Raw genomic sequence first — 12500 nt, 5'->3', positions numbered from 1 at the left:
ATAATAATCACATCTTAATACATAATAAATATTATTAGTAAAATAATTATAATTACTAACGTATTATTAGTATTAATAATTATTATTATTGTATTAATTCATTATTATAATTACTAAAGTATTATTAGGTATTATTAATAATAATTAAAAATATATTATTTAGTAATTACAATTATTTTACTAATAATATTTATTATGAATCAATATGTTGTTATTATTATATTTTTCATTCTTATGATTAATAATAATAAATATTGTATTAACTCATTATAATTACTAAATTAATAATATTAATGATAAAAAAACATAATAATGACATCTTAATGCATAATAAATATTTTTGTTATGTATTAAGAAGTTATTGTTATATTTTTCATTATTATTATTAATAATAATAATAATACTTTAGTAATTATATTTTTTTTACTAATTATATTTATTAGGTATTAAGAAGTTATTATTTTATTATTATTATTTTAATTAATAATAATTATTGTGTTAACTAACTATTAGAATTACTAAAATATTATTAATTACTATAATATCAATAATAATGACATCTTAATACATAATAAATATTATTAGTAAAATAATTATAATTACTAACGTATTATTAGTATTAATAATTATTATTATTATTGTATGAATTAATTATTATAATTACTAAAGTATTATTAGGTATTATTAACAATATTAATAATAGTGACAAATATATTATTTAGTAATTACAAATTATTTTACTAATAATATTTATTATGAATCAATATGTTATTATTATGTTTTATTCTTATTATTAATAATAATAAATATTGTGTTAATTCATTATAATTACTAAAGTAATAATATCAATAATGAAAAACATAACAATGCATAATACATATTATTGTTATGTATTAAGAAGTTATTGTTATATTTTTCATTATTAATAATAATAATACTTTAGTAATTATAATTATTTTATTAATAATATTTATTAGGTATTAAGTTATTGTTTAATTTTTTTATTATAATTGCAATTAATAATAATTATTGTTTTAACTAATTACTAAAATATTAATTACTATAATATATTATATAAAAGTATTATTATGTTTTTCATTATTGTTAATAATAATAATACTTAAGTAATTATAATATTAGTATTGTTGTTATTATTATTATTAATGTAGTGAGTTATACTTTATTTTAGGGTGTCATTACTACAGTGTAATTATACATAAGTACTGAGTAATAATAATTAACTACTTGTACTTACTATAGAGTTTTGGATTGGTTTAGGGTTAGTTGCATGTAATTATGCATAATTTATAGTTATTACTAAGGCTAATAATTTAATAATAATATTGATTATGCATTAAGTTTATTATTATTATTATTATTATTATTATTATTATTAACATATTCAAAAGGCAGGACTTGTATTGATGTATGGGTTTATGTCTGTGGTTTTAATGTAGCTTGTGTTGGTCACACTGGTGTGTTTTAATAGCGCGCGTGTGTGTGTGTGTGTGTGTGTGTGAACGCGTGTGTTGGTGGCGGGTCTATTCCCCGTTGGTCCGTTATTCCGGTCGGGAATCCATCGGACGGCGCCACCCGCATATTCTGGGTCTGTCTGGCGGGATGCGCTGGCCTGGTCTTCAAAGCGCTCAGACGCGCTCTCTGGTTTCAGCAGGACTTCCTCCCTCGCGTGCGCAGCAGAGTGTGTGTGTGTGTGTGTGTGTGTGTGTGTGTGAGTGCGGCTGATGGGCTCACACAGCTGCGCGCCGCCGCGTCTTTTCTGTTCCTTTCCGTTTGCCTTTTTCTCTCATCACCTGTGATCATTAATCCCGGTCTCTATGTGTGAGGTCACACACACACACACACACACTCACACACACACACACACACATCAGACACCACAGCGCCCCCTACTGCAGCAGTGACACGCTCGTCTCGTCATTCAGCATCATTAGCAGGATGTGTGTGTGTGTGTGTGTGTGTGTGTGGTCAGCAATGCTGGGTATTTACTTATTACATGTAATCTGGATAAGTACACTCTAAAAAATGCTGGGTTAAGAATAACCCAAGTTGGGTTGAAAATGGACTAACCCAGCGATTGAGTTGTTTTAACCCAGCGATTGGGTTGTTTTAAGCAAACATTTACCCCAACAACAGCTGGGTTAAAACAACCCAACCACTGGGTTAAAGCAACCCAACCGCTGGGTTAAAACAACTGAATCACTGGGTTAAAACAACCCAACCACTGGGTTAAAGCAACCCAACCGCTGGGTTAAAACAACCGAATCACTGGGTTAAAACAACCCAACCACTGGGTTAAAACAACCGAATCACTGGGTTAAAACAACCGAATCACTGGGTTAAAACAACCGAATCACTGGGTTAAAACAACCCAACCACTGGGTTAAAGCAACCCAACCGCTGGGTTAAAACAACCGAATCACTGGGTTAAAACAACCCAACCACTGGGTTAAAACAACCGAATCACTGGGTTAAAACAACCCAACCGCTGGGTTAAAACAACCCAATCACTGGGTTAAAACAACCCAACCGCTGGGTTAAAACAACTGAATCACTGGGTTAAAACAACCGAATCACTGGGTTAAAACAACCCAACCGCTGGGTTAAAACAACCCAATCACTGGGTTAAAACAACCCAACCGCTGGGTTAAAACAACTGAATCACTGGGTTAAAACAACCGAATCACTGGGTTAAAACAACCCAATCGCTGGGTTAAAACAACCGAATCACTGGGTTAAAACAACCCAATCGCTGGGTTAAAACAACCGAATCACTGGGTTAAAACAACCCAACCGCTGGGTTAAAACAACCGAATCACTGGGTTAAAACAACCCAACCGCTGGGTTAAAACAACCGAATCACTGGGTTAAAACAACCCAATCGCTGGGTTAAAACAACCGAATCACTGGGTTAAAACAACCCAATCGCTGGGTTAAAACAACCGAATCGTTGGGTTAAAACAACCCAACCACTGGGTTAAAACAACTGAATCACTGGGTTAAAACAACCCAATCGCTGGGATAAAACAACCGAATCACTGGGTTAAAACAACCCAATCGCTGGGTTAAAACAACCCAACCGCTGGGTTAAAACAACCCAATCACTGGGTTAAAACAACCCAACCGCTGGGTTAAAACAACTGAATCGCTGGGTTAAAACAACCCAACCACTGGGTTAAAACAACCGAATCACTGGGTTAAAACAACCCAATCGCTGGGTTAAAACAACCCAACTGCTGGGTTAAAACAACCGAATCACTGGGTTAAAACAACCCAATCACTGGGTTAAAACAACCCAACCACTGGGTTAAAACAACCGAATCACTGGGTTAAAACAACCCAATCGCTGGGTTAAAACAACCCAATCGCTGGGTTAAAACAACCCAATCACTGGGTTAAAACAGCCCAACCGCTGGGTTAAAACAACCCAATCACTGGGTTAAAACAGCCCAACCGCTGGGTTAAAACAACCCAACTGCTGGGTTAAAACAACCCAATCACTGGGTTAAAACAGCCCAACCGCTGGGTTAAAACAACCCAACTGCTGGGTTAAAACAACCCAATCACTGGGTTAAAACAGCCCAACCGCTGGGTTAAAACAACTGAATCACTGGGTTAAAACAGCCCAACCGCTGGGTTAAAACAACTGAATCACTGGGTTAAAACAACCCAACTGCTGGGTTAGTCCATTTTCAACCCAATTTGGGTTATTTTTAACCCAGCATTTTTTAGAGTGTATTTATAATTAGATTACACTTTATTTCAAGGTGACGTAGTTTCATTGTACTTACTCTATTTAAGTACTGAGTAATATTAATAACTACATGTACTTACTACAGAGTTGCGGTTTGGTTTAGGGGAAGTAACTTGTAATTATGCATCATTTACTTTAGATTATATTACATTTTAAAAGTCGGATTACAGTTACTTTTTATGGATTACATATTCACACAATGGCAGTAAATTTTGTCATAATTCATTATTTGTCATTTATATACACAATGACATACAGGTACACTCTAAAAAATGCTGGGTTAAAAACAACCCAAGTTGGGTTGAAAATGAACTAACCCAGCAATTGGGTTGTTTTACCCCAGCGAATGGGTCGTTTTAACCCAGTGAATGGGTCATTTTAACCCAGCGGTTGGGTTGAATGTTTGCTAACCCAATTGCTGGGTTAGTCTATTTTCAACCCAACTTTGGTTGTTTTTAACCCAGCATTTTGAGCATTCATGAGTGTACACAAACAAGTTTTTTGTTAACTTTCGACTTTTTCCGTTCCATTTTTACTATTCATTTTAATTTAAATTTGTATTATCTCATTAATTAATAACTTTTCACTTCTATATGTTGATAAAGAATGGATTTTTTTCCTTCATTTTTAATTTTTATATATATATCAATATTGCACACAACAGTCCTTTAAATCTGTGTGTTCAAATAAGTTGGGTCAAAAGTAATCCAAAAGTAGTCAGAGTACATGCCCTAATGTTTGTAATCCGATACGATACTTTGAGTTTAATTTGTAAGCAATCCACCCAGCACTGGTGCTCAGATCATGTCTAATAGTTGTGTTTGTGTGCTTAAGTGGCTTTGATTCTGTTAATGGACAGTCAGTAACTAAATCGTTCTCTCTCATCTCCGTTCTGTGTGTGTGTGTGTGTGTGTGTGTGTGTGTGTGTGTCCAGGCCACCGACAGAAGCCGGATGAAGCGGTAAAGCCAGGCGCGTTAGCTTTCTCTGAGCAGTTGAGGCGAAGTGCCATGCGGTGCAGTCCACACCACGGCCCCGCCCCCAACCCCCGCCCCGCCCTGACCACGCCCCCCTTCAGCAGCCCCGCCCACAGCCAGATTCCCGGTGAGTTAGACGGCTAAACCTCTCTGTACCTGATGCGCATCTGCATCATAGAGCAACAGCAGGGTCAACTCCATTCAGCTCTGTCCTCTTCTATTCCATACTCTACATTCTATATTCCACTCCGCATCAGAGTCAGTGATCGTTTTCTGCTGTTTCGTTTTTATTCCTCTATTCCAGGGATTCCAAGACTTTTTTTCCCGTTATTTCCTGGTTACTTTTTTAGGTTCCTGGTTAAATAGAGCACAAATCAATAATAAAAAAAAAGAATTGTCAACCAAAGTTGTTTAATCTACAATATTTACTTAATATATAGCCGTAATTTAACAACATATTTGCATGTTCACAGTTCTCTGATGCCAGTTAATGGGCAGTTAAACATATATATATATATATATATATATATATATATATATATATATATATATAATATATATATATATATATATATATATATATATATATATATATATATATATATATATATATATATATATACATAGTATTTTATTAAATATATATTACAGTAAATAAATATTTTTAAATTATTATTATTCTATTCTACTCTATTTTACTCTACTCTATTCTACTCTATTCTGTTTTACTCTATTCTACTCTACTCTATTATATTATATTCTACTCTATTATATTATATTCTACTCTATTATATTATATTCTACTCTATTATATTATATTCTACTCTATTTTACTCTATTATATTATATTATATTCTACTCTATTCTATTCTACTCAATTATATAATATTCTACTCTATTCTATTATATTCTACTCTATTATATTATATTCTACTCTATTATATTATATTCTACTCTATTATATTATATTCTACTCTATTCTATTCTACTCTACTCTATTATATTATATTCTACTCTATTATATTATATTCTACTCTATTATATTATATTCTACTCTATTATATTATATTCTACTCTATTCTATTATATTCTACTCTATTATATTATATTCTACTCTATTATATTATATTCTACTCTATTATATTATATTCTACTCTATTATATTATATTCTACTCTATTATATTATATTCTACTCTATTATATTATATTCTACTCTATTATATTATATTCTACTCTATTATATTATATTCTACTCTGTTCTATTCTATTCTATTGTACTCTGTTCTATTCTACTCTATTATATTATATTATATTCTACTCTATTCTATTAAATTCTATTCGTATGACTTCATCCATCCTAAATAGTAAAATAATATAAATTTCTTTATTATAACAGGAACATTTTATAAAATGAATGAGAATTTGCTGCAAACACTCTTGTGTTGTGCTTTTGCATTTGTGTGTACTAGTTCAGGGATAGTGAAAGGAAGTGTGTGTGTGTGTGTGTGTGTGTGTGTGTGTGTGTGTGTGTGTGTGTGTGTGTGTGTGTGTGTGTGTGTGTGTGTGTGTGTGTGTGTGTGTGTGTGTGTGTGTGTGTGTGTGTGTGTGTGTGTGTGTGTGTGTGTGTGTGTGTGTGTGTGTGTGTGTGTGAGTGAGTGTGTGAGTGAGTGGGTGTGTGTGGGTGTGTGTGTGTGTGTGTGTGTGTGTGTGTGTGTGTGTGTGAGTGTGTGAGGCACGTTGTTATTGGTTCTGCTTGTTCCTGGCAGGTGACGGGGGGGAAGTGGGGACACATCACACATCATCGGACGTTCAGACATAACAAATACAGCGAACAAGGCCTCCTTTGATTGGAGCTTAGACAAGCATGCCAGAGCGTGCCGCCACACACACTCACACACACACACACACACACACACACACACACACATGCAGTGGAAGGCAGCGTTTAAGCCCCAATAACAATCAGCGAAAGCCTTGTGGGGCCACAAATGTTTCTTTGCTCTTTCATGGTTTCTTTTGTTCGACCGCAGCCAGAAGCCAGATGTACATCCTGGCCCTTTTACTGTACAGAGGAATGCTCCGATTAAAGCTCTTCACACACTCTCTTCTGTCTGTGAAGCTTTCATTTATTCAATATTTTGGGTAATTTGATTACACTTCAGTGAGGAATGAGCGGCGTTCACACACAGGATGTGTTTCTGCTCTGAAAACGGCCAGATGGATCTGAGTTTACTCTTTCTGAAAGAGTCTCTTCTGCTCACCAAAACTGAATTTATCATCATTCCTCCAGTCTTCAGAGTCACATGACCCTTCACTAATCACTCTCACATGACCATTTATGATTATTATCAGTGATATTTTTCTGTAAACCGTGATAGCAAAGAAAGTTCAAAAGGGCAGCATTTATTTTTTTGCAACGCTATAAATGTCTCTACCGTAAATTGTGATGAATTTAATGCATTCCTGCTGCACAAAATTATGAATATGAAGTATTCTTCTGAGAAATGAACTGATGACAGCTCTAAGTTTGGCACTTCTGCTTTTCACGCGCCGTTTAAAACATTTCCCAATCTGAGAACACAGGCCTCCCGCTCCGAAACACTGACATCCTCTTAGTTTCTCTTCCCCTTCATGGGTGCAGATGGGAGAAAGGTGTGTGTGTGTGTGTGTGTGTGTGTGTGTGTGTGTGAGCGGCAGAAAGACGAGCACCTTGCTTATATGTAACGAGGAGGAAGCAGAACGCAGAAAAGAGGAAGTGAGACGTGTTTGACAGGAAGCAGGACTGTGTGAAAATCCCTCATTCAAAGCACAACCAGTTTGATTTTATTCATGGAAATAAGGCGATTAAAATAAGCCGATATAAATAATAATAATAATAAAATGACCCGCTCTGACACGCTTAGACCCGCTCTGACACGCTTAGACCCGCTCTGACACGCTTAGACCCGCTCTGACACGCTCTGACCCGCTCTGACACGCTTAGACCCGCTCTGACACGCTTAGACCCGCTCTGACACGCTCTGACCCGCTCTGACACGCTTAGACCCGCTCTGACACGCTTAGACCCGCTCTGACACGCTTAGACCCGCTCTGACACGCTTAGACCCGCTCTGACACGCTTAGACCCGCTCTGACATGCTCTGACCCTCTCTGACACGCTCTGACCCTCTCTGACACGCTTAGACCCGCTCTGACACGCTTAGACCCGCTCTGACACGCTCTGACACGCTCTGACCCTCTCTGACACGCTTAGACCCGCTCTGACACGCTTAGACCCGCTCTGACACGCTCTGACCCTCTCTGACACGCTCTGACCCTCTCTGACACGCTTAGACCCGCTCTGACACGCTTAGACCCGCTCTGACACGCTCTGACCCTCTCTGACAAGCTCTGATCCTCTCTGACACGCTTAGACCCGCTCTGACACGCTTAGACCCGCTCTGACACGCTCTGACACGCTTAGACCCGCTCTGACACGCTCTGACCCTCTCTAACACGCCTAGACCCGCTCTGACCCGCTGACACGCTCTGACCCGCTGACCCGCTCTGACACACTTAGACCCGCTCTGACACGCTTAGACCCGCTCTGACAAGCTCTGACCCTCTCTGACAAGCTCTGACCCTCTCTGACACGCTTAGACCCGCTCTGACACGCTTAGACCCGCTCTGACACGCTTAGACCCGCTCTGACACGCTCTGACACGCTGACCTGCTCTGACACGCTTAGACCCGCTCTGACCCTCTCTGACACGCTCTGACCCTCTCTGACACGCTTAGACCCTCTTTGACAAGCTCTGACCCTCTCTGACACGCTTAGACCCGCTCTGACACGCTTAGACCCGCTCTGACACGCTCTGACCCGCTCTGACACGCTTAGACCCGCTCTGACACGCTTAGACCCGCTCTGACACGCTTAGACCCGCTCTGACACGCTTAGACCCGCTCTGACACGCTCTGACCCGCTCTGACACGCTTAGAACCGCTCTGACACGCTCTGACCCTCTCTGACACGCTTAGACCCGCTCTGACACGCTCTGACCCGCTCTGACACGCTTAGACCCACTCTGACACGCTCTGACCCTCTCTGACAAGCTCTGACCCGCTCTGACGCGCTTAGAACCGCTCTGACACGCTCTGACCCTCTCTGACACGCTCTGACCCTCTCTGACACGCTTAGACCCGCTCTGACACGCTCTGACCCTCTCTGACACGCTTAGACCCGCTCTGACACGCTTAGACCCGCTCTGACACGCTCTGACCCGCTGACCCACTCTGACACGCTTAGACCCGCTCTGACACGCTTAGATCCGCTCTGACACGCTCTGACCCGCTGACACGCTTAGACCCGCTCTGACACGCTCTGACCCGCTGACCCTCTCTGACACGCTCTGACCCTCTCTGAAACGCTCTGACCCTCTCTGACAAGCTCTGACCCTCTCTGACACGCTTAGACCCGCTCTGACACGCTTAGACCCGCTCTGACACGCTCTGACCCTCTCTGACAAGCTTTGACCCTCTCTGACACGCTTAGACCCGCTCTGACACGCTTAGACCCGCTCTGACACGCTCTGACCCTCTCTGACAAGCTCTGACCCTCTCTGACACGCTTAGACCCGCTCTGACACGCTTAGACCCGCTCTGACACGCTCTGACCCGCTGACCCTCTCTGACACGCTCTGACCCTCTCTGACACGCTCTGACCCTCTCTGACACGCTCTGACCCTCTCTGACACGCTTAGACCCGCTCTGACACGCTTAGACCCGCTCTGACACGCTTAGACCCGCTCTGACCCTCTCTGACAAGCTCTGACACGCTTAGACCTGCTCTGACATGCTTAGACCCGCTCTGACACGCTCTGACCCTCTGACACGCTCTGACCCTCTCTGACACGCTCTGACCCTCTCTGACACGCTTAGACCCGCTCTGACACGCTTAGACCCGCTCTGACACGCTCTGACCCTCTCTGACACGCTTAGACCCGCTCTGACACGCTCTGACCCTCTCTGACACGCTCTGACCCTCTCTGACACGCTTAGACCCGCTCTGACACGCTTAGACCCGCTCTGACAAGCTTCGACCCGCTCTGACACGCTTAGACCCGCTCTGACACGCTCTGACACGCTTCGACCCGCTCTGACACGCTTAGACCCGCTCTGACACGCTCTGACCTGCTCTGACATGCTTAGACCCGCTCTGACACGCTTAGACCCGCTCTGACACGCTTAGACCCGCTCTGACATGCTTTGACACTCTCTGACACGCTCTGACTCGCTCTGACACGCTCTGACCCGCTCTCACACGCTCTGACACGCTCTGATCTGCTCTCACACGCTCTGACACGCTCTGACACGCTCTCACACGCTCTGACCCGCTCTGACACGCTCTGACCCGCTCTGACCCGCTCTCACACGCTCTGACACGCTCTGACACGCTCTGACCTGCTCTCACACGCTCTGACCCGCTCTGACATGCTTAGACCCGCTCTGACACGCTTAGACCCGCTCTGACATGCTCTGACACGCTCTGACCCGCTCTGACACGCTCTGACCTGCTCTCACACGCTCTCACACGCTCTGACACGCTTAGACCCGCTCTGACACGCTTAGACCCGCTCTGACATGCTCTGACATGCTCTGACACGCTCTGACACGCTTAGACCCGCTCTGACACGCTTAGACCCGCTCTGACACGCTTAGACCCGCTCTGACATGCTCTGACACGCTCTGACCCGCTCTGACCCGCTCTGACACGCTCTGACCCGCTCTGACCCGCTCTGACACGCTCTGACCCGCTCTGACACGCTCTGACCTGCTCTCACACGCTCTCACACGCTCTGACACGCTTAGACCCGCTCTGACACGCTTAGACCCGCTCTGACATGCTCTGACATGCTCTGACACGCTCTGACACGCTTAGACCCGCTCTGACACGCTTAGACCCGCTCTGACATGCTCTGACACGCTTAGACCCGCTCTGACACGCTCTGACCCTCTCTGACAAGCTCTGACCCGCTCTGACGCGCTTAGAACCGCTCTGACACGCTCTGACCCTCTCTGACACGCTCTGACCCTCTCTGACACGCTTAGACCCGCTCTGACACGCTCTGACCCTCTCTGACACGCTTAGACCCGCTCTGACACGCTTAGACCCGCTCTGACACGCTCTGACCCGCTGACCCACTCTGACACGCTTAGACCCGCTCTGACACGCTTAGATCCGCTCTGACACGCTCTGACCCGCTGACACGCTTAGACCCGCTCTGACACGCTCTGACCCGCTGACCCTCTCTGACACGCTCTGACCCTCTCTGAAACGCTCTGACCCTCTCTGACAAGCTCTGACCCTCTCTGACACGCTTAGACCCGCTCTGACACGCTTAGACCCGCTCTGACACGCTCTGACCCTCTCTGACAAGCTTTGACCCTCTCTGACACGCTTAGACCCGCTCTGACACGCTTAGACCCGCTCTGACACGCTCTGACCCTCTCTGACAAGCTCTGACCCTCTCTGACACGCTTAGACCCGCTCTGACACGCTTAGACCCGCTCTGACACGCTCTGACCCGCTGACCCTCTCTGACACGCTCTGACCCTCTCTGACACGCTTAGACCCGCTCTGACACGCTCTGACCCTCTCTGACACGCTCTGACCCTCTCTGACACGCTTAGACCCGCTCTGACCCTCTCTGACACGCTTAGACCCGCTCTGACACGCTCTGACCCTCTCTGACACGCTCTGACCCTCTCTGACACGCTTAGACCCGCTCTGACACGCTTAGACCCGCTCTGACACGCTTAGACCCGCTCTGACCCTCTCTGACAAGCTCTGACACGCTTAGACCTGCTCTGACATGCTTAGACCCGCTCTGACACGCTCTGACCCTCTGACACGCTCTGACCCTCTCTGACACGCTCTGACCCTCTCTGACACGCTTAGACCCGCTCTGACACGCTTAGACCCGCTCTGACACGCTCTGACCCTCTCTGACACGCTTAGACCCGCTCTGACACGCTCTGACCCTCTCTGACACGCTCTGACCCTCTCTGACACGCTTAGACCCGCTCTGACACGCTTAGACCCGCTCTGACAAGCTTCGACCCGCTCTGACACGCTTAGACCCGCTCTGACACGCTTCGACCCGCTCTGACACGCTTAGACCCGCTCTGACACGCTCTGACCTGCTCTGACATGCTTAGACCCGCTCTGACACGCTCTGACACGCTTAGACCCGCTCTGACACGCTTAGACCCGCTCTGACATGCTTTGACACTCTCTGACACGCTCTGACTCGCTCTGACACGCTCTGACCCGCTCTCACACGCTCTGACACGCTCTGATCTGCTCTCACACGCTCTGACACGCTCTGACACGCTCTCACACGCTCTGACCCGCTCTGACACGCTCTGACCCGCTCTGACCCGCTCTCACACGCTCTGACACGCTCTGACACGCTCTGACCTGCTCTCACACGCTCTGACCCGCTCTGACATGCTTAGACCCGCTCTGACACGCTTAGACCCGCTCTGACATGCTCTGACACGCTCTGACCCGCTCTGACACGCTCTGACCTGCTCTCACACGCTCTCACACGCTCTGACACGCTTAGACCCGCTCTGACACGCTTAGACCCGCTCTGACATGCTCTGACATGCTCTGACACGCTCTGACACGCTTAGACCCGCTCTGACACGCTTAGACCCGCTCTGACACGCTTAGACCCGCTCTGACATGCTCTGACACGCTCTGACCCG

General features: G+C 44.2%; 1 protein-coding gene across 1 annotated transcript in view; it reads left to right on the top strand.

Moving 5' to 3' along the window:
• runx1 (RUNX family transcription factor 1) overlaps window positions 1-12500 on the top strand; it is a 43820-nt gene that overhangs the window by 20887 nt on the left and 10433 nt on the right. The window contains exon 5 of the mRNA XM_079811853.1: window positions 4707-4874. Coding sequence (XP_079667979.1) covers window positions 4707-4874 — 168 coding nt within the window. The remainder of the gene's footprint in view (window positions 1-4706; window positions 4875-12500) is intronic.

The sequence above is a fragment of the Gobio gobio genome (genome assembly GCF_949357685.1).
Source record: "Gobio gobio genome assembly, chromosome: 3".
Lineage (NCBI taxonomy): Eukaryota > Metazoa > Chordata > Actinopteri > Cypriniformes > Gobionidae > Gobio > Gobio gobio.
This window is presented reverse-complemented; position numbering and strand designations above follow the sequence as displayed.